The following is a 23603-nucleotide window of genomic DNA, read 5'->3' as shown; positions in this document are numbered from 1 at the left end:
TGACAGGGATAATTTGGAATCTTAATTCAGGTGGATCTTTACTTATAGGCACATGGGCTAATTTTGCTTATATTGGAATCTCTCTGCTGTGATACCCTATTTCTCCTGTTTCATTAGTATCTTTAGAAGATTCCTTCATCCAAACCATGCACTGCTTATCGAATGACGGCTTTTCTCTCTTATTCTTGTTTAAAAGCTGCTCTATCTTCTTTTTAAAGGTTAGGGCCTGCAGCCTGTTTCCACCCTGGTTAAGGTGGACCGTGTCCTTTCAAAAGAGTCTCCCCAATCCCCATAATGTTGCCCAGTTCCTTACAAAACTGAATCCCTCTTCTCTGCACCATTGTCTCATCCACACATTGAGACCTTGGAGCTATGCCTGCCTCTAACATGGAACATGGAGGATTTCAGAGAATGCTACCCTGAAGGTTCTGGATTTCAACTTTCTATCTAAAAGACTAAATTTGGCTTCCAGAACCTCCGTCCCACACCATCCTATGTCGTTGGTGCCCACAAGTACCACAACAACCGGTTCCTCCCCAGCACTAAGCTCCTATCTAGGTGACATGTGAGATCCACCAGGAAAGCAAGTTATCAAGCAATCCTCATGTCCACCAGCCATCAGCTATCTACATTCCTAATAACTGAATAACCAGCTATGATGGCCGACTTAACCTTTCCCTCCTGGGCACTAGACCTGGGAGACATATCTATGGTGCAAAAGGATAATATATCCCTTGGAGAACAGGTGCTTGCTACAGGATCACTTCCTGTTACACCAGGGTAATGCTGTCCGATTAGGTGACCTTCCTCCTCCAAGGCAGTGCCAGGGTTGCCAGACTGGAATTGGCTCTTCTAGGTCTGCCACTCTAGCGGTCAGAGAATGGACTTGTTCTCTGAGAGTCAGGAACCCTCTGCACTGGGTGCACACATTCAACCTCTTACCAGCTGGTAAAAAATCATACATGTGACACCCAGTGCAAAAGACTAGAAGGCCCCCATCTTGCTGCTTGACTACTGCCTTCATCTTAATATTGTTGTGATCTTAGTTAAGTTTAGGTTGCTAAAGGAATAGGGATGAGGAAATTAGAGTCCCTTAAATTTATGTTGTGTACTCACTGTTAATCTGGTAGTGACCTGTAAGGGGATAATTAAACTGTTAATAAGGGCCGGGGGCTATCCTATGTTTGATTTTTAATGGGAAAATATCTCTTGCCTGTAAATCAAAGAATGAGCTTGGGGTGAGAGAGAGGGAATGACAGACATTAGAATTATCTACCTTATGCTAGCTTTTTATTGTTGGTACACACAAACGTTAAACAATTATCTATCTTATGCTACCTTTTTATTTCAGGCACACGCACTAAAGAATATACCCCACTATTTCATCTCTTCCCCAAACTTTTGTTGGTGTAGGAGGAAAGAAGAAGGGAGAGATACTTTGGGGCATATTTATTCACATGTTTAAAGATGAAGCAAAGGATTTTGAATTTTATCCTGGTTTCTACTGGGAGTCTGTGCAGTTTATGTAAAATAGGTCTTATGTGGTTCATTGTTTTGACTTCTACAAAATTCCTACCATTGTATTTTACAATAGATAGAGGTGTTTCATACTGTACTGAGAGATGCCATTCAGTAAAGAGTTACTGTTGTGGTTCTGGCCGCGAGCGCCGCGACCAGACCCTTACCTCCGTGCTCCTGGACCTGTTCCCACTCCTGGAGGCCTGGTTCCTGGCTTGTTCAGCGTCCCCGCGGGGGTTGCACCGCCCGGAGGCCTCCCGTGGATGCCCTATTGCTAGGTGCGCGTGCCACTTGGGCGCTTTTCTAGGCCGATTCCTGCCAGTGGTGACTCCGCCCAATTCTTGACATCAGACACAGCGGCCTTGATAAGCCGGCCGCGGACACTCAGTCTTTGCCTTGCAACGGGTTCTCCTCCTGGTTCCCTGTTGCTGAGAGCCCCGGAGTGAGTTACCTTGGTACTCGCTCCGTTCCTGCTTGCCTGCTACAGTACCTGCCTGGTTCCTGCTTACCTGCTACACTACCTGCCTGGTTCCTGCTTGCCTGCTACAGTGCTTGCCTGGTTCCTGCTTGCCTGCCACAGTACCTGCTTGCTTCCTGCTTGCCTGCCACAGTTCCTGCCTGGTTCCAGTACCCGAGTCCTGCTACAGTTCCTGCCTGGTTCCAGTACCCGAGTCCTGCTACAGTTCCTGTCTACTGTCTTGCTACAGTTCCTGTCTGGTTCTAGTACCCGAGTCTTGCTACAGTTCCTGTCTACTGTTTTAGTCTGGTTCCAGTTCTCAGTCCTGATCGTCAACCCACCTAAGTCCCAGCGGCTGGGCCCCTACTGGCTCCTCCCGGGGGGGGGGGGGGGGGGGGGGCTTCGGCTTCCAAGGGTGAAGTCGCCTAAGTCCCAGTGGTTAGGCTCCTACAGGCTTCTCCCGGGGGAGCACCAACTTCCAGGGTGAAGATCACAACTACGTCCTGCCTGAACATCTGCCTCCCGGCCTGCCACATAATAGAGACATTGAACACCTTTCCCAGACTCCTGCAGGTCGGCCCAAATGTCCAGTAAATTGAGACTCCATAACAGATTGCAAGCCCATGGACTCGGCGGATGCGCCTGTTCCCTCGGACCTGCCTGGCATGGCCCGGCAGGTGCTACAGCACCAGAATTGCATTGATACTCTGGCAGCCAAGGTGGAACGGCTGTCCTCTTGCCTGGAGTCCTTGCCTCCTGCTGGCGGGATCCCCGAGGGACACAGCTCCTCTGTGACCCAGCTAATGGCACCCTCTCGCTTCGCTGGAGATTTAAGGACCTTTCTGAACCAATGTTTCGTGCGGTTCTCTCTGTTGCCTCGGCAGTTTCCCTCGGATGCGGTAAAAGTGGCGTATATCCTGTCCCTGCTTGATGGGAAAGCCTTAATATGGGCTTCTCCCCTTTGGGAAAACAATGATCCCTTGCTAATGAACTTCCAACAGTTCATCTCGAACTTCCGACAGGCCTTTAATGAGCCCGCCCGAGTAGCTATGGCTACATCTGACCTGCTGCAATTCCGTCAGGGGGCTCGTTCCTTGGCAGATTATGCTATGGAATTCCGGACTTTAGCCCAAGAAGTAGGTTGGCAGGATGGTAGTCTTAAGGCCATCTTCTTGGAAGGCCTCTCCGGACGCATAAAGGATGAGACTGCACCCCGAGATCTACCGGAGGACCTCAATGCCTTGATAGAGATGGCTGCCCGCATTGACCGCCGCCTACAACAACGGGCCAAGGAGCAGCACTTCTCTCGCCAGAGTCCTGCTTCTGGATCAGCGAGATCCGCGTCTTCTCTTAAGACTCCTCATCCAGATGCTTCCACCTGCGAACCTATGCAGCTGGGACGGGCCCTGCTCTCTGTTGAAGAGAGGCAACGTCGCCATTCATTGAAGTTGTGCTTGTATTGTGGCCAGAAGGGCCACTTCTTGGCACACTGCCAGGAGCGTGCGGAAAATGCCAAAAGCCTAGGAGGTCGGGAGGAGCTCCTCCTAGGCTGTGCTACAGGTCGTCAATGTACCATGCCTGTTACCCTGGAATACCCTGGAGGGTCCATTGAGATGATTGCGTTCCTGGATTCTGGAACCAGAGGTAATTTTATCCTGCAGGACTTAGTCTCCCAGTTGCGAATCCCTACGCATAGACGGGAGGTCCATTACGAATTACCTCCATCTAGGGAACTCTCCTTCCAGGACCTGTCCTGATGTCCACGGCACCCATTACTGTCCACACCGGGGCGATCCATTCGGAGGAGATAGCCTTCTTAGTATTGGATAAGGCTGTCCACCCTGTGGTGCTAGGGTTGCCATGGTTGCAGAAGCACTCGCCCATGATTCAGTGGGATACTCTACAGATTGTCAAGTGGAGCCCTTTCTGCCTAGCTAACTGTATGAAAGTGCCTAGGGCTCACACACTCCTGTTGATGCACTCCGCCCTAGGTCCTCCTGCACCTTATGAGGACTTTATGGATGTTTTTTCCAAGACCAAGGCGGAGATCCTTCCGCAGCACCACCCGTATGACTGCTCTATAGACCTGTTACCGGGAACCATGCCCCCCCACCCCACCCCGAGGAAGGGTATATCCCTTATCACCTGAAACCCGGGCCATGTTCGAGTATATCTCAGAGAACCTGGCCAAGGGGTTTATTCACCCGTCCAAGTCGCCTGCAGGGGCTGGCTTCTTCTTTGTCAGCAAGAAGAATGGCTCGCTGAGACCGTGCATAGACTATCGAGGCCTAAATTCCATTACCAAGCGGGATCGTTACCCGCTCCCGCTAATTCCGGAGCTCCTCGATAGGCTCCAGAGAGTGAAGATTTTCACAAAGTTGGACTTATGGGGTGCATACAACTTAGTCAGAATTCGTCCCGGAGACGAGTGGAAAACCGCTTTTAATACCAGATGGGCATTACGAATATCTGGTGATGCCTTTCGGCTTATGTAATGCCCCGGCAGTGTTCCAGCACCTTATGAATGAGGTGTTATGGGACCTTCTGAACACCTGCGTAATCGTCTATTTCGAAGATGTGCTTGTCTACTCCCAGGACCTGCCTTCACACCGTCAGCATGTCTGTCAAGTGCTCCAAATACTTAGGGAGCATGGCCTGTATGTGAAACTTAAAAAATGTAGTTTCGAGAAGACGTCCCTGCCGTTCCTGGGCTACATAATATCTGCAACAGGCTTTCAAATGGATCCTGGGAAAGTAGCGGCCATTAAGAATTGGCCCCAGCCGAGGGGCCTTAAGGCGTTGCAACGCTTCCTCGGCTTTTCCAATTTCTACCGTCACTTTATTCCTAACTATTCCCATATTGTGGCCCCGTTGATGGCCCTCACCCAAAAGGGGGCCAACGCGGTGGATTGGCCTGTTCCCGCCTGCCAAGGCTTCGAGGCCCTTAAGGAAGCGTTCTTGTTGCATACCTACCTTTGCCATCTGGACCCCAGCCGGCCATTTGTGGTGGAAGTCGATGCCTCCAATGTGGCCGTGGGGGCCGTGTTGAGCCAGTACTCTGATTCTGGACAATTGTTACCCTGTTCTTATTTCTCAAAGAAATTCTCCCCGGCAGAGAGCAATTACTGTGTTGGTGATAAGGAGTTGCTAGCCGTGAAACTTGCCCTGGAGGAATGGAGACAGTGGTTGGAGGGAGCCACCCATCCAGTTACGATTTACACCGACCACAAAAACTTAGTTTTCTTGAAGCAAGCCCAACGCCTGAACCCCAGACAATTCCGATGGTCGCTGTTTTTTGATCGGTTCGACTTTACTCTATGCTACCGACCCGACTCGAAGAATGTTCGAGCCAACGTGCTCTCGCACTCCTCTGAGGTTGAAGAGACTCCTGACATTCCCCAGTATATTTTGGATCCCGCGAAAGTGAGCCTCGCAGCAACTTTGGTGTCCTCCCAAGGAAAGACCGTCATTCCACGTCGCTCCCGGAGAGCAGTCCTCACTTGGGCCCTTGACTCCCTCAACCGATTCTACTGGTGGCCGACGGTGAGACAGGATGTCCAAGCCTTTGTGGGCTCTTGCCCTACCTGCGCAATTCAAAAGCCGCTCATCGGAAAGCCCAGGGGTCTGTTGCAACCATTACCCATTCCGGTGGAGCCTTGGACACACATCTCCACCAATGTGGAGATGTGTGTCCAAGGCCTTCCCGTCTCAGGAGGTAATTCGGTCATTTGGGTGACCGTAGACCAATTCTCCAAGATGGCGCACTTTGTCCCCTTCCCAAAGTTGCCTTCTGCACCTGACCTAGCCAATCTCTTCATTCAGCATATCTTTAGACTTCACGGCCTTCCGCAGGATATAGTCTCTGGTCAAGGACCACAGTTTACAGCTCGATATTGGAAAGCACTTTGCAAACGCTTCAGAGTGCAACTTAGTCTTTCATCTGCGTTCCATCCCCAGAGTAATGGGCAAACGGAACGGACTAACCGAACCTTAAAGACTTTTCTCTGTTCGTTCATGAATGAACGACAAGATAATTGGACCCAGTTACTCCCATGGGCGGAGTTCTCGTATAATAATCACACGCATGCTGCTACTGGAAGTTCGCCTTTCCTCGCTGTCTATGGGAAGCAAATTCGACCGCCCTTGCCTTCGCCTGAACCTAGTGCACTCCCGGCAGTGCAACTTTCAGCCCGCCAGCTTCTTTCCTTATGGACTTCCATCCAAAGAAAGATCCGTAAAGCCGCCCAGTCCGCCAAGAAATGGGTGGATAAGCATCGTCAGCCAGCGCCTATCTTCCTCCCAGGAGACCGCGTCTGGCTTAGCATTAAGAATCTACAGCTACGAATTCTCTCTCGAAGATTAGCTCCACGATTCTGTGGGCCGTTTCGAGTTGCCGAACGAATGGGAGCAGTCTCATATTGACTACGCCTGCCTTCCACCATGCGCATACATGATGTGTTCCATGTGTCATTGCTGAAGCCTCTTGTTTTGTCCAGATATCACTCCCAGGCTCCTGAACCATCGGATCCTTCAGTACCGGACGAAGTTACGTATCAAGTACATGAGATCTTGGATGTCCGGTTCCATCAACGACGCTGGGAGTACTTGCTTGCCTGGGAGGGTTGCGGTCCCGAGGACAATTCTTGGGAACCGGCCCATAACATCCTTGACAAGGACTTGTTACGGCAGTTCCATCTGGACCACCCAAGTAAACCCGGACCGGCTAAGAGGGGGCGTAAGAGGGGAGGTACTGTTGCGGTTCTGGCCGCGAGCGCCACGACCAGACCCTTACCTCCGTGCTCCTGGACCTGTTCCCGCTCCTGGAGGCCTGGTTTGCGGCCTGTTCAGCGGCATCCCCACGGGGGTCGCGCCACCGGGAGGCCTCCCATGGACGCCCTGTTGCTAGGCGCGCGCGTGCGCCACTTGGGTGCTTTTCTAGGCCGTTTTCCGCCAGTGGTGACTCCGCCCAATTCCTGACGTCAGATGCCGTGGCCTTGATAAGCCGGCTGCGGCCACTCAGTCTTTGCCTTGCAATGGGTTTTCCTCCTGGTTCCCTGTTGTTGCAGGCCCCGGAGTGAGTTGCCTTGGTACTCGCTCCGTTCCTGCTTGCCTGCTACAGTACCTGCCTGGTTCCTGCTTACCTGCTACAGTACCTGCCTGGTTCCTGCTTGCCTGCTACAGTTCCTGCCGGGTTCCAGTACCGGAGTCCTGCTACAGTTCCTGCCTGGTTCCAGTACTCGAGTCCTGCTACAGTTCCTGTCTACTGCCTTGCTACAGTTCCTGTCTGGTTCCAGTACCCAAGTCTTGTTACAGTTCCTGTCTACTGTTTTAGTCTGGTTCCAGTTCTCAGTCCTGATCGTAAACCCACCTAAGTCCCAGCGGCCGGGGCCCTACGGGCTCCTCTCGGGGGGGGGCTTCGGCTTCCAAGGGTGAAGTCGCCTAAGTCCCAGCTGTTGGGCTCCTACGGGCTTCTCCCGGAGGAGCACCAGCTTCCAGGGTGAAGATCACCTCTACGTCCTGCCTGAACATCTGCCTCCCGGCCTGCCACATAATAGAGACATTGAACACCTTTCCCAGTCTCCTGCAGGTCGGCCCAAGGGTCCACTAAATTGAGACTCCATAACAGTTACAATATTAATTTCAGCATGAATCACAGTAGCTGGATTTTGGTGATCATGGTAGTTGCTTAATTGGTGAATATGTCATGGATACATAAAGGAGAGTCTTACCACTTTTGAGATGTGGATTCTTTTGTGATATTTTGGTCGAGTTGAACAATAAGGCTCCATTCTGATTCTGTAGACTTGAAGGAGGTTCCTTACAGAAGCTAGAGACAGCAGGGGATGTCCTCGGTGGGTTAACAAATGGAGTTCTTATTTGGAGGGATTTAGTTTGTTTGTGATTTCTGAGCCATTGGGTTACTGCAGTAAGACAGTTATTGAGATTAGTAATGGAAGAGGCTTGGTTTAGTATAAGAATTACTTTGAGTGGCTAAGACTACTGTTCATTATAACGAAGAGACTCCTTTGAAAGGAGTTTGTTATAAAACAATAAAGTTCTTATAGTATTTTTAAACAAATGAAACAACTTCACACACCTTATTGTATGTGCATGTCAGTATTTTAGCTTAGCAAGGAAGATGCTGTTCTCTTAGAAAATTGTTTGAACCTCCCTCAAAGTTGTGGGCAAGACATGACAGGCAAGGTGTGTGCACCCTTCAGTGGCAAAGACAATTATGACCTAACTTTCCAGATAATTCTATAATTGCAGCAGGAGACATGCCCTGTGATCTAGCAGCTTTAGAAAAGGGAAAGGGAGCTTCTCACACTATCTGATAATGCTTTGTGTAGTGATGAATTCCAGCCAAGGAAAATAAGAATAGTGAAAATGTGAGGCTTTTTATTTAAATGAAAAGAAAAGGGATTGTAATAAATTCTAAACAAAAAACTCTTTTGTATTAGTCGTAATGTAATGTAAAAGGAAGAAATGTTAAGTAACAACTCAGACACTTTAACCAGTCTATATTCCCAATTATGGGGAATTATCTTCCTGAAAAGGAACAACTGGGATATCTTTATTCTTTTATTGACAAACATTCTGTATACATCAAGAACACATCAAGCCAAATGTTTGAATTTGTTTTCTCTCTTTTGATTTCTATTTTCTATGAACATTTTTCTCTGAATACTTAACATTTCTTAAAAGTTTTATTACTTCAGTTCAATAATTCTCTCATCTTTATCCATATATTTATCTCCAAGTTATTTCTACCTGTTTTTTGTAAGACATTCTCTTGTCACTGTTATTGTTCAAAATGTAAACCGAATTGATCAGTAATTCTGTTATTGGAAAGTCGGTATAGAAAAGTTCTAAATAAATAAATAAATAAAATCTTTATGTAGCTGTGATCCTGATTCAAAATTGCTTAATCACAAGTTTTCCCTACCCTCTCCTCTTTTACACAGTGAGAGTAATTGATGCTTAACCTATGCTGTTTCTTGCATGTAATATCAACTTGCTAATTATTGCATGGTGATGGGATATAAAAGTTGAGCTGGGGAGGAGGTAGAATTTAATTGGCAAACTTCATCCAAGTCACTGTTCTTAATATGGTCAGGAAGCACAGAGCAGTACAAAGACCAATGCAGAAAGGCTGCCTGAACTTCAGCCCACAAGGAATTTGGTGTGCAGAATATGCGGGGTAGATTTTTTAAAAAAGTACGCTGGATTTTATAAGATACGCGCATAGCCGCGCGTATCCTCTAAAATCCTGGATCGGCGCGCGCAAGGCTGCCGATTTTGGGCAGCCTGAGCGCGCCGAGCCGCACAGCCTGCCTCCGTTCCCTCCGAGGCCGCTCCGAAATCGGAGCGGCCTCGGAGGTAACTTTCTTTCGCCTTCCCCTCCCTTCCCCTACCTAACCCACCCCCCCCCAGCCCTATCTAAACCCCCCCCTTACCTTTGTCTCTAGATTTACGCCTGCGAGAAGCAGACGTAAATCTACGCGCCGTCCTCCGACCCGGGGGCTGGTCCGGAGGCCTCGACCATGCCCCTGGGCCGGCGCCACGCCCCCAGTCCCGCCCCCGAAACACCGCATCACTCGGCCCCGCCCCCGACACGCCCCCTTCAAAAAACCCCGGGACTTACGCGCGTCCCGGGGCTCTGCGCGCGCTGGTGACCTATGCAAAATAGGCGCGCCGGCGCGCGAGGGCCCTGCTCGCGTAAATCCGGGCGGATTTACACGAGCAGGGCTTTTAAAATCTGCCCGTACATGTTTCCAAATGGGAGACTTGCTTAGTGCCTTCGCATGGAAATCCCATCCAAATGAGGGCATTGAGCATTACCCCCGATGCAGAGAGACTGCATCTGGCCAGCGCGCCTTTTTTAGCTCTGGAAACTTAACCCCTAGTTCAAGCTAGAGTTAAATTTCCATCTCTATCAAAAAAAGTTAAAAAGATTTTTAAAAATTTTAAAAAATAGTCAAAATCACTCTGGGTAAGTGCCGGTAGCCGCCACCACTTACCCGGATGATAACTGACTTATCAGTTTATGTGGCAGTGGGAAGGAGCCGCCAGATAGACGCATAAATCAATACTTATACGACTAACTGCTGCAGTTCACTGCTACTAAGCCAGATAAAGTTCGTATCCAGTTAAGCAGTAGCAGATAGCTGTATGATTTATGCGCCTATCTGGTGGCTGCTCCCTGCTGCCAGATAGATAAATTAGTATTTATCCAGCTAAGTGGCAGAGGTGGTTGCTGCCACTTACCCGGATAGCCTGTCAGGGATGCCTCCACCCCCTTCCCTAGTTAAAATGTGGATTTAACCTGTTCCAAATGCACATTTAACAGATTTTATGTGTTTTTTTAACTCACGATGCATTAGTGAATCATTAGCTTACTGCATCAGGAGTTAAAAAATAATAATCTTGGAGTTAAAACTGCACTTAGAATCAGTGCACATTTAATTAGTGGCAAGAGTATTGCATCGACCTGTTAGTGTGTCATTTTATTGAAAGTGCTATCTAATGCTACAGGGTTTTTTGTTTAATTCTATTGGGTTTTTTTTATATTTACTTAATAAGTTTTTCAACTTTTTCAAAGCAGGATGGAGAAGAAACATTCAACCGTGCTAAACTTATGAATGTGGGCTTCGCAGAGGCTTTGAAAGACTATGACTATGACTGCTTTGTGTTCAGTGATGTGGACCTCATTCCTATGGATGATAGAAATATCTACAAGTGCTATCTCCAGCCAAGACATATCGCTGTGTCCACGGACAAATTTGGATTTAAGTAAGAGATTAATATAATCAAAAATATCTTTAGTGATATGCTAGCATATAGCAGTAGCCCAAGGGTGTATAAGTAAAATGTGGGCATAGATATTGACTGAGCTAAACTTAAAGTTCAATAAAGAAACAATAGTTCATACCCAGTGCTGCACGCTCATAGCCAACTAGTTTTAATACTTATATAAGTCATTTTTGTTCTCCTCAAAAAGGGAGTAGATACATTTCTTTTTTTTGTTTGTTTGTTTGTTTACCAAAAATGTACTCTAATTTGTCTATAACATTCCTGTACTGGAAATTCTCTGTAACCTTTTCTCTTTGTCCTAATCACCACCTATTTCCAAATCTGAACCCTTATATTTGTGAAAAAAAAAAAAAGTTAAAAGACTTTTTGCCTATGAAATTCTAAAACTGGACAAGTACGATCAGAAAAGAATGAGTGGGATACTTCCTAGTCCTATAGGTTAATGTTCTTAGGACAAAGCCGCTGAATAGCTGACCAAGTATAATTGTTCCCCTAAGAATATGCCACCCATTGAAGGTTGATCTTATCCCACGGCTGCTATTGCAGCTATAAGGACTATCCAATTTTTCCTTCCTGTCTTGGAGCTTCCCTTCATACTTTTGCCCACTTCACAGTGGCTCTTGAGGAGACAACTTGGTTTTTTAAATTTTTCTTCTAGTTTATGTTAATTTTGTCAATTCAAGCATTTTTATTGGTTATACTAGAATGTTTCTTTAGAGTGAATTTGGATTTTTAGAAGGCATTTGACAAAGCCTCAGGAAATTAAGAGGTCATGGAATAGGATGCAGCGTCCTATTGCAGACTGGTGACTGGTTGAAAGACAGTAAACAGCAGAAAGGACTAACTGGTCAGTTCTCCAAATGGACAAAGGTCATTAATGGAATACCACAGACCTGTGCTCTTTAACAAATTCATAAATGATCTGGAAAAGGGAACGACACGTGAGGTGATCATATTTCCAGGTGACATTAAATTCCAGTTGTTCAAATAGCAGCGGATTCTAAGATAATGCAGAGGGATCTTGTGAGACTAAGAGACTGTGTAACTGAATAGCAGATGAAATATAATATGGAAAAGGTCAAAGTGACACACAAAGGTAAAAATAATCCCAACTGCAGGTGTACAATGCTGGGTTCTGTGTTGGGGTTCACCACATAGGAAAAGGATCTTGGAGTCCTTGTGGACAATAGGGGTGTGCATTCGTATTGAACATAAATGTAAAACGCTACTTTTTTTTTTTTTTTAACTTAAAAAAGTGATAAGACATAAACGATCGGATTTCCAACTTATTCAACATAGCTATGTTGAATAAGTTGGAAATCGCGATTGTTGATCCAAAATAAAAATTTAAACCCCTCACCTTCCTTAATCCCCCCCCAAAGACTTACCACAACTCCCTGGTGATCCAGCGAGGAGTGAGGACGCCATTTCTGAAAGCCTTTCCGAGGAGCAAGTAACGTCGGCGCCACGTCTGAGTGACGCGGCGTCACGTGATTCCCCGCGGGTTCGCGCCGGAACGCTCGTTCGGCCCAAAAGGAACTTTTGGCCAGCTTGGGGGGGGTCAGGAGGCCCCCCCAAGCTGGCCAAAAGTTCCTTTTGGGCCGAACGAGGGTGCCGGAGGGAACTCACGGGGAATCACGTGACGCCGCGTCACGCAGACGTCACGTGATTCCCCGCGGGGTCGCTTCCGGGATCCTCGTTCGGCCCAAAAGGAACTTTTGGCCAGCTTGGGGGGGCCTCCTTACACCCCCAAGCTGGCCAAAAGTTCCTTTTGGGCCGAACGAGGATCCCGGAAGCGACCCCGCGGGGAATCACGTGACGTCGGCGCCACGTCGCAGTGACGCGGCGTCACGTGATTCCCCGCGAGTTCCCTCCGGCACCCTCGTTCGGCCCAAAAGGAACTTTTGGCCAGCTTGGGGGTGTCAGGAGGCCCCCCCCAAGCTGGCCAAAAGTTCCTTTTGGGCCGAACGAGCGTTCCGGCGTGAACCCGCGGGGAATCACGTGACGCCGCGTCACTCCGACGTGACGCCGACGTCACGTGCTCCTTGCAAAGTTGGTCAGAAATGGCGTCCTGACCCCGCTGGACCACTAGGGAGTTGTGGTAAGTCTTGGGGGGGGGATTAAGGAGGGTGAGGGGTTTAAATTTTTATTTGCACATATGGACATATACTCAACTCATTGAATTCTGTTTATGTCCATATTGACCGCAAATGGGACCCCCTTTGGACATATGGACATATGAACTTAAACTTTTGCTCTGCACATCCCTAGTGGACAATATGTTGAATTCCTTGGCTTAGTGTACAGTAGAGATCAAAAAAGCAAATAGAATGTTAAGAATGATCCAAAAAGGAATGGAAAATATAATTGAAAATATCATACTTCCTCTGTATTGAGCCATGGTGTAACCGCACCTTGAATATTGTGCACAGTTATGGTCATTTCATCTCAAAAAAGACATAGTGGAATTCTCAAATGTGCAGAGGAGGGTAATAGAAATGATAAAAGAGACAGAATGATGAGAGACTACACAGGGTAGGCCTCTTCAGTTTGGAAAAGAAATGGCTGAGATGAGACATAATAGAAGTTATAAAATCATGAGTGGGCAAGAATAGGTAAATAACCTAAAACAAGGGGACACGCCATGAAATGAACAACCAGCAGATTTAAAACAAATTATAAGTAATTTTTCACTCTGTGCATAATCAAGATGTGGAATCTGTTGCCAGAGGATTGTGGTCAAGACAACTAGCATAGTGGAATTTAAAAGATGTTTAGAGAAGTTCCTAGAGGGAAAAGGATCACCCCTGGAGCCCTGCTTGAAAATCAGTGTTTCTTTGGCCACCCTCCAGCCTTCAGGCTTTGTGGTTTCACATTACTAGTAACAAGTTTGTAATTTAATGTTTGAGTTCTTTCAGATCTCTAGAGAAGACACCATTCAGTCCTGATGATGACATTTCTCAGAGGACAAGTTGGATGTGAAGTCTTCACATGAGGGTGAAGTCATCTGACAGATTCCAGTGCAGGAAGATTATATAAAAACTTCCAGAAGCTTTTAACATGCTTGATTGAGCATATGTAGCACAGCCCATTTCACACGGACTCCGTATTCCATGGAGCTCTTTGGTTTCAGATTACCTCTTGAGATGAGACATTTTTCAACGTTTTCAATGTTTTCCACATAATGGTTTCCTGGCTCTCTGATTCCTCCTCTTAGTTTCACTGGATAGGGTTTGCTATGTTTTTCAAGTTTTAGATTTTCATAGACCATTATGGGTACCAACATTAGGGTACTTGGTTTATCAGTTTGATCTATTACATCCTACATTATAACAGAGATTTGTTTTAGTTGCTCAGAATCATCACCTTCAGAGAAAGTTTCATGTATAGGGATGTTTCCAACCACTCTAAATGAAAAGGAAAGATACTTATAGAAACATATATATTTTTGTTTAGAAAAAAAGGACCATCATAATAAGCACTATAAGCAAAAAATACCTTCATTGCTTTATATTTAATCATCGGTCCCACATATATCACTCTTTGTAATTTTTGATGCAGGTAAAAATGTTTATAAATTATTTCTCAGAATCACTTATCTTATTATTAATATTTGCTTGTGTAGATCCTCTGATCTTGGTATATTAGTCCATCCATTAACAATCACCCAACACGCGTTTTGATCTGCGTCATTTCTTTTTATAATTTCTTCACATTTTCAAGCTGAAAAGAAAGCATAATGTCAAGGCATACTGCAAAATCAGCATTCAACTCAACAAAGATCTGGTTAAGATTGAAAGAAATGTACCACAGTTTCAATAATATAAAATCTTCAGAACGTGAGGCTTTAAATCAATTAAAGAAAGATAAGGAACTGATTATTAAGCCGGCTGACAAAGGGGGAGCAATAGTGATTCAACATCGAACCCAATATATAGATGAGATACAACAACAACTATCGGATTCTAGATATTATACGCTTCTAGATTGTGATCCCACCATCATGATTATCCATTTAATTGAGAAAGAGGTTGAAAATGCAATGGAATTGGGATTTCTCACATGAAGAGAAAAGAGATTTTTAATTCAAAAGGAGCCAAAAATACTGGTTCTGTATACCATCCTGAAGATACATAAAAGATTAGACCATCCACCGAGACAGCCTATAGTTGCTGCTCTACATTCAGTGTTAGAACCGCTATCTGTTTTTGTTGATCTGTTCCTTATACAGGAAGTATAACAATCCAAGTCTTATTATAGAGATACCAAATGTTGCATCAGAAGTGGATCCTTGGGCCGAGGTAGGGTTGACGCAACCCATAGGTAACGACCTACGGGTCCCCACAGTCGGCAGGTGGAGTGGGCTGAAGATAGAGGCTGTTGGAGCTTCACCTATACCAGCGCTCGTTCCTTGCGGATTGAGCCTTTGGGTGCCAGGGCCAGCAGGACTTAGGTGGGCCTCGAGGTTGATTCATGAAGTAAGGTGATTCAGCCCAGATACAGCAGTCGATAGGTGGCGTAGTCCTACCCTGAACTGGGTTCGGTACGGGAACTCAGGCATCAATGGATCAGGAGGTAACTGGAGGCACCTGAGCAAAGAAAGGCTGAAGCCTTGTAAGTCCACGTCCAGGCTGGAGGAGGCCTCACTGACAGGATAGAGTCAAGGCTGGCGACAAGCGGAGGTCGTGGCAAGTAATGAAGAACTCTGGACTTGGAGTAATTTGTAGCGTAGTCGATCAAGGCAATGGTCAGAGCATGGAGAAGGCAGGCATAGTCAATCAAGGCAAGGGTCAGGGCACAGAGAAGACAGGCGTGATCAAATGTAGCAAAGGACCAGAGTTGGAGAAAGGCTGTAGAGTAGTCAAACGTAGCAAAGATCTGGGATTGGAAATAGGCTGTAGAGTAGTCAAACGTAGCAAAGGTCCGGGGTTGGAGATGGGCTGAAGAGTAGTCAAACGTAGCAAAGGTCCAGGCTTGGAAATAGGCTGTAGAGTTGTCAAACGTAGCAAAGGTCCTGGGTTGGAGATAGGCTGAAGAGTAGTCAAACGTAGCAAAGGTCCGGGGTTGGAGGTAAGCTGAAGAGTAGTCAAACAAAGCCAAGTCAAAATCCAGAGAGTCAGTCCAACACATAGACAGAGCAGGAACAAGGAAGTCTGGAACCGGGAACCACAGGAAACAGGTACACAATGTAGAGATGATTCTCTATCAGCAACTAGTACTCAGAGTACGAGGAGACTTGTTGCAAAGGCAACGCTATGGAGTGAAGCCTGAGCTTATATATGCTGAAGACGTCAGTATCCGGGGCCGTGGCCAGGTTCCTGCTGCGGGCCCTTTAAAAGAATCAGCAATGCGTGCGCGCCTAGGGAGCGGTTCGGCGCCGATGGTGGCGTCTCTCCGCGGGCCACGCAGATAGGCCCAACGAGCAGGAACATATTGGCTGACAACACTGGGGACCATGGCAGAGCTGGAGGCACCGGAGGAACCCGAGGTCAGAGCTGGCGGCCCACTGCCACCAATGAAGAGGAACCAGGAGCTGGAGTCTGTACAAGAAGGTGAGAGGGTACTCGTAACACCAAACATATGCTTTCTAAAACTGACTATTCAATTCAATCCAGAAATAATGTTACTAGTCACTTTAGATATCCAATCTCTTTACACAAACATTCCGAAATTGGAGGCTTTGAAGATTGTAGAATTGGTATTAGAATATAGACCAAAACAATAGAGGATAATGACTTTTTGTCATCACTCTTTTAGCAAAGATTGATCTGATGTGGAACTATTTTCTACTCCAAGAGAATTTCTATCTTCAAAAACATGGCATTGCGCTGGGAGCCACAATGGCTTCCAGTGTAGCTAATCTTTATGTGAGCATATTTGAGGAATGATATCTATATCAGGCAATTCGGTTTCAGCATATTCAATTATATTTGAGGTATATCGATGATATTTTCTTCTTGTGGACATCCACTTTATCAGATCTCCAGTTCTTTATTAAATGATTGAATTCACTGGATCATAATCTCCAATTTACAATGGAGTACCAGACAGAACAGATACCTTTTTTGGACATTTTGATTTACAAAAATATCACAAGCTGGAGGCTACCAACTACAAAAAAAAACAAAAACCATGGATCGCAATCAACTCTTGAGATTTGATAGTTTTCATCTAACTTCTTTAATTTTACCAGTCTGTCAGTTTATATGGTTAAGTAGATCATGCTCAGAAAAAGAACAATTTATTTTTCATGCCCACAAATTATGCACAACACTGATGCAATGTGGATATCCCATACGAGTAATCAAACCGGCATATAAAAGAGCACGTAATGCCAGAGGGATTGGCTTTTATTGAATAATCAAAAAAGATCAGAGGATCAGCTAGTATATATACTTAAACACTCACATTTATCCAAGGGAGTGGTCAACATACTGCATCAGCATTGGAAAAGTATTGGGCTTACAGCAATATCCATTGATATGGGGGTCCAATCAATGTTATTCAATGATATTATGGACTCAAGTGAGAAGGAAAAAGGACATCACTCTTGTGGTAATTGCACTATGTGCAACAATACAATTTCCACTTCAAAATGGGAAGATCCCAGATCTGGTGTCCCATTCAATATATACAGTTCCATCGATTGTACGTCTAAGAATGTGATTTATGTGATCCAATGTCCATGTAAGCTCCTGTACATAGGGAGAAGAAAGCATATGATTAGAACATGTCTGAAAGAACACAAAAGTTGTTAGACAACCTGTAAACAGAATGCCCCATTGGTTCAACATTGTATTGCGTTCTCACATACATTTACAGAATTGAAGTGGTGGGTCATTGACCAAGCTCAATTATCAGTACGAGAACAAGAATGCCAATATAAACTTGCATTTTGTGAGCAGCAGTGGATCTTAAATTCTAAATTGGAATGCTATTCTCTCATTTTAAAAAAATGTGTGCAGATATTTTATCATGGATACTTCTGACGTCACACCAAACAATTTTGTGATTGGTGATACTATCAGCCACATATGTTGGGGATGTACATAATTTCTGTGCTGCAGGATACTTCTGGTAGCAGGTTTCAATCTTGAAGCTCAAACTTTCCTTTCATTCTGAAGCAGTAGTAGTTTATCTGTTGAACTGAATGTTGATTTCATGATATGCCTTGACATTGTGTTCTCATTACAGCTTGAAAATGTGAAGAAACTGTTGCAGTTCTGGCCGCGAGCACTGCGACAGACACCACGGCCTTGATAAGCCGGCCGCGGACATTCAGTCTTTGCCTTGCAACGGGTTTACCTCCCGGTTCCCTGCTGCGTTGTGCCCCAGAGTGAGCTGCCTTGCTATTCGCTTCGTTCCTGCTTGGTTCCTGCTTGCCTGCTACAGTACCTGCTTGGTTCCGGCTTGCCTGCTACAATACCTGCTTGGTTCCTGCTTGCCTGCTACAGTTCCTGCCTGGTTCTAGTACCCGAGTCCTGCTACAGTTCCTGCCTGGTTCCAGAACCCGAGCCCCGTTACAGTACTGATCTACTGTCCTAGTCTGGTTCCAGTTTCCAGTCCTGAGCAACTACCTGCCTAAGTCCCAGCGGTCGGGCTCCTACGGGCTCCTCCCGGAGGAGTACCAGCTTCCAGGGTGACGAGCACCTCTACGTCCTGCCTGAACATCTGCCTCCCGGCCTGCCACATACTAGAGACATTGACCACCTTTCCCAGTCTTCAGCAGGTCGGCCCAAGGGTCCCCTAAACTGAGACTCCATAACAGATTGCAGGGCCATGAACTCGGCAGATGCGCCTGTCCCCTTGGACCTGCCAGGTTGGCCCAGCAGCTGCAGTATCAACAACAGTACCTCGAGGTCCTTATTGGTTCAGTAGGGGAGTTGTTGGCCCGATTGGATGCCAGGGCCTTGTCTGCCCCAGAACCAGAACCCGAGGGCCAAGACTCTTCAGTGACTCAGCTGCCGGCACCCTCTCATTACGCTGGTGATTTCAGGACCTGCTGCGGCTTTTTGAACCAATGTTTTATACGGTTCTCTCTGTTGCCCCGACAGTTCCCTTTGGATGCGGTGAAAGTGGTGTATATCCTGTCCCTGCTTGATGGGAAAGCCTTAATATGGGCTTCTCCCTTTTGGGAAAATGATTCCTCGCTAACGAACTTACAACAGTTCATCTCGAACTTCCGACAGGCCTTAGATGAGCCCACCCGAGTAGCCACGGCTACCTCTGATCTGCTGCAACTTCGTCAGGGGGCTTTCTCCTTGGCAGATTATGCTATGGAATTCCGGACTTTAGCCCAAGAAGTTGGTTGGCAGGATGGTAGTCTTAAGGCCATCTTCTTCGAGGGTCTCTCCGGACGCATAAAGGATGGGATTGCTGCTCGAGATTTGCCGGAGGACCTCAACGCCTTGATAGAGATGGCTGCCCACATTGACTGCCTCCTACAACAACGGGCAAAGGAAACAGCGCTCCCCTCGCCACAGTCCTGCTGTTGGGCCGGCGAGACCGGTGCCTTCTCCTAAGACTTCTCATCCAGATGCCCCCAACTGCGAACCCATGCAGCTGGGATGGGCCCCGCTCTCTACTGAAGAGAGGCTACGTCGCCGTTCTTTGAAGTTGTGTTTATATTGTGGTCAGAAGGGCCACTTCTTGGCACACTGCCAGGAGCGTGCGGAAAACGCCAAAGCCTAGGAGGTCGGGAGGAGCTCCTCCTAGGCTGTGCTACAGCTCCTCAATGTACCGTGCCTGTTACCCTGGAATACCCTGGAGGGTCCATTGAGACGATGGCGTTCCAGATTCTGGAGCTGGAGGTAATTTCATCCTGCAGGACTTGGTCTCCCAGTTGCGAAACCCTACGCATAGACAGGAGGTCCCGATACGAATTACCTCTATCCAGGGGACGCTCCTTCCTGGATCTGTCCTGATGTCCACAGCACCCATTACTGTCCGCACCGGGGCGATCCATTCAGAGGAGATAGCCTTCCTGGTGTTGGATAAGGCTATCCACCCTGTGGTGCTAGGGTTGCCATGGTTTCAGAAGCACCCGCCCACGATTCAGTGGGATACTTTACAGATTGTCAAATGGAGCCCTTTCTGCCTAGCTAATTGTATGAAAGCTCCTAAGACTCCTGCACTTCCGTTGATGCACTCTGCCTTAGGTCCTCCTGTACCCTACGAGGACTTTACGGACGTATTTTCCAAGACCAAGGCGGAGATCCTTCCGCAGCATCGTCTGTATGACTGCGCTGTAGACCTGTTACCTGGTACTATGCTCCCCCGAGGAAGGGTGTATCCCTTGTCATTACCTGAAACCCGGGCCATGTCCGAGTATATTTCAGAGAGTTTAGCCAAGGGGTTCATTCGCCCATCCAAGTCGCCTGCAGGGGCAGGCTTCTTTTTTGTCAGCAAGAAGGACGGCTCACTGAGACCGTGTATAGACTATCGAGGCATAAATTCCAATTCTAAATGAGACCATTACCCACCTCCATTAATCCCGGAGCTCCTCGATAGGCTCCAGGGAGCGAAGATTTTCACAAAGTTGGACTTATGTAATGCTCCGGCGGTGTTCCAGCACCTTATGAATGAGGTGTTACGGGACCTTCTGAACACCTGTGTAATCGTTTATCTCGACGATGTGCTAGTCTACTCCCAGGATCTGCCTCTACACCATCAGCATGTCCGTCAAGTGCTCCAAATACTTAGGGAGCATGGTCTGTACATGAAACTGGAAAAATGTAGTTTTGAGAAGACGTCCCTGCCGTTTCTGGGCTACATAGTCTCTGCAACAGGCTTTCAAATGGATCCTGAGAAAGTGGCGGCCATTAAGAATTGGCCCCGGCCGAAGGGTCTTGAAGCGTTGCAATGCTTCCTCGGCTTCTCCAATTTCTACAGTTACTTTATCCCTAACTACTCCCGTATTGTGGCCCCGTTGACTGCCCTCACCCGAAAGGGGGCCAACACGGTGGATTGGCCTGTTCCCGCCTGCCAAGCCTTCGAGGCCCTTAAGGAAGCGTTCTTGTTAGACACCTGCCTTCATCATCCGGATCCCAGCCAGCCCTTTGTGGTGGAAGTCGATGCCTCCAATGTGGCTGTGGGAGTCATGCTGAGCCGGTACTCTGATTCTGGACAATTGTTACCCTGCTCATATTTCTCGAAGAAATTCTCCCCGGCAGAGAGCAACTACTGTGTTGGTGACAAAGAGTTGCTAGCCGTGAAACTTGCCCTGGAGGAATGGAGACAGTGGTTGGAGGGAGCCAACCATCTGGTTACGATTTACACCGATCACAAAGACTTAGCATTCTTGAAGTAAGCCCAACGCCTGAACCCAAGGCAACCACAGTGGTCGCTGTTTTTTGATCGGTTCGACTACCTTACACTATTGACCCGGCTCTAAGAATGTTTGAGCCGATGAGCTCTCGCACTCCTCTGAGGTCGAGGAGACTCCTGACATGCCTCAGTGTATTTTGGATCCTGTGAAGGTGAGTCTTGCCGCAGCCTTGGTGTCCTCCCAAGGGAAGACCGTCGTTCCATGTCGCTCCCGGAGAGCAGTTCTCGCTTGGGCCCATGACTCCCTTACTGGGGGCCATGCTGGCTGTAAAGGGACCTTAGACTTGTTAAACCGATTCTACTGGTGGCCGACGGTGAGACAGGACGTCCAAGCTTTTATGGGCTCGTGCCATACCTGCGCCGTTCAAAAGCCGCTCATTGGGACGCCCAGGGGGCTGTTGCAACCATTGCCCATCCCGGTGGAGCCTTGTACACACATCTCCACCGACTTTGTCGTGGACCTCCCCATCTCAGGAGGTAATTTGGTCATTTGGGTGACCGTAGACCGATTCTCCAAGATGGCGCACTTTGTTCCCTTGCCAAAGTTGCCATCTGCACCTGACCTAGCAAACCTCTTCGCTCAGCATATCTTTAGACTTCACGATCTCCTGCAGGATATAGTCTCCGATCGGGGACCACAGTTTACTGCTCAATATTGGAAAGCACTTTGCAAACGCTTCAATGTGCAACTTAGTCTTTCATCTGCGTTCCATCCTCAAAGTAATGGGCAAACGGAATGAACTGACCGAACCTTGAAGACTTTTCTTCGTTCGTTCGTGAATGAATGACAAGATAATTGGGCCAAGCTACTCCCGTGGGCGGAGTTCTCATATAATAATCACACGCATGCTGCTACTGGAAGTTCGCCTTTCCTTGTCGTCTATGGGAAGCAACTTTGACCGCTCTTGCCTTTACCTGAACCTAGTGCACTCCCGGCAGTGCAACTTTCTGCCCGCCAGCTTCTTTCCTTGTGGACGTCTATCCAGGGAAAGATCCGTAAAGCCACCCAGTCTACCAAGAAATGGGCGGATAGGCATCATTAGCCAGCACCCATCTTCCTCCCAGGAGACCGCGTCTGGCTTAGTACCAAAAATCTACAGCTACGTATTCCATCTCGAAAGCTAGCTCCTAGATTCTGTGGGCCTTTTCGAATTGCCGAACGAGTAGGAGCAGTCTCATACCGATTACGCCTACCCTCCTCCATGCGCATACATGACGTGTTCCATGTGTCTTTGCTGAAGCCTCTTGCTCTATCCAGATACCACTCCCGGGCTCCTGAACCATCAGACCCTTCAATACCGGACGAGGTCACGTATGAAGTACATGAGGTCTTGGATGTCCAGTTCCATCAACGCCACTGGGAGTTCTTGCTTGCCTGGGAGGGTTGCGGACCTGAGGATAATTCTTGGGAACCGGCCCGTAACATCCTCGACAAGGACTTATTACGGCAGTTCCATCTGGACCACCCAAGTAAACCCGGACTGGCTAAGAGGGGGCGTAAGAGGGGAGGCACTGTTGCGGTTCTGGCTGCGAGCACCACGACCAGACCCTTACCTCCGTGCTCCTGGACCTACTCCCGCTTCTGGAGGCCTGGTTTGCGCCCTGTTCGGTGGCATCCTCGTGGGGGCCACACCGCCAGGAAGCTTCCCATGGATGCCCTGCTTCTAGGCGCGTGCACGCCACTTGGACGCTTTTCTAGACCGTTTCCCGCCAACGGTGACTCCGCCCAGTTCCTGACATCAGACACCGCGGCCTTGATAAGCCGGCCACGGACATTCAGTCTTTGCCTTCCAACGGGTTTACCTCCCGGTTCCCTGTTGCATTGTGTCCCGGAGTGAGCTGCCTTGCTATTCGCTCTGTTCCTGCTTACCTGCTACAGTACCTGCTTCGTTCCTGCTTCCCTGCTACAGTACCTGCTTGGTTCCCGCTTGCCTGCTACGGCACCTGCTTGGTTCCTGCTTGCATGCTACAGTACTTGCTTGGTTCCTGCTTGCCTGCTACAGTTCCTGCCTTGTTCCAGTACCCAAGTCCTGCTACAGTTTCTGCCTGGTTCCAGTACCCGAGCCCTGCTACAGTTTCTGCCTGGTTCCAGTACCCGAGTCCTACTACAGTTCCTGCCTGGTCCCAGTACCCAAGTCCTACTACAGTTCCTGCCTGGTCCCAGTACCCAAGTCCTGCTACAGTTCCTGCCTGGTTCCAGAACCCGAGCCCCGTTACAGTACTGATCTACTGTCCTAGTCTGGTTCCAGTTTCCAGTCCTGACCAACTACTCGCCTAAGTCCCAGCGGCCGGGCCCCTACGGGCTCCTCCGGGGGGTCTCCGGCTTCCAAGGGTGAAGCCGCCTAAGTCCCAGCAGTTGGGCTCCTACGGGCTCCTCCCGGGGGAAGTACCAGCTTCCAGGGTGAAGAGCACCTCTACGTCCTGCCTGAACATCTGCCTCCCAGCCTGCCACATACTAAAGACATTGACCACCTTTCCCAGTCTTCAG

The 23603-nt window shown here is 47.9% G+C and overlaps 1 protein-coding gene across 1 annotated transcript in view; it reads left to right on the top strand.

Annotated features, from left to right (window-relative positions):
• LOC115096899 (beta-1,4-galactosyltransferase 1-like) overlaps positions 1–23603 on the top strand; it is a 162433-nt gene that overhangs the window by 85650 nt on the left and 53180 nt on the right. Inside the window, exon 3 of the mRNA XM_029612171.1 lies at positions 10581–10768. Within this exon, the coding sequence (XP_029468031.1) occupies positions 10581–10768 (188 nt within the window). The remainder of the gene's footprint in view (positions 1–10580; positions 10769–23603) is intronic.

The sequence above is a fragment of the Rhinatrema bivittatum genome, chromosome 1, assembly GCF_901001135.1.
Source record: "Rhinatrema bivittatum chromosome 1, aRhiBiv1.1, whole genome shotgun sequence".
Lineage (NCBI taxonomy): Eukaryota > Metazoa > Chordata > Amphibia > Gymnophiona > Rhinatrematidae > Rhinatrema > Rhinatrema bivittatum.
This window is presented reverse-complemented; position numbering and strand designations above follow the sequence as displayed.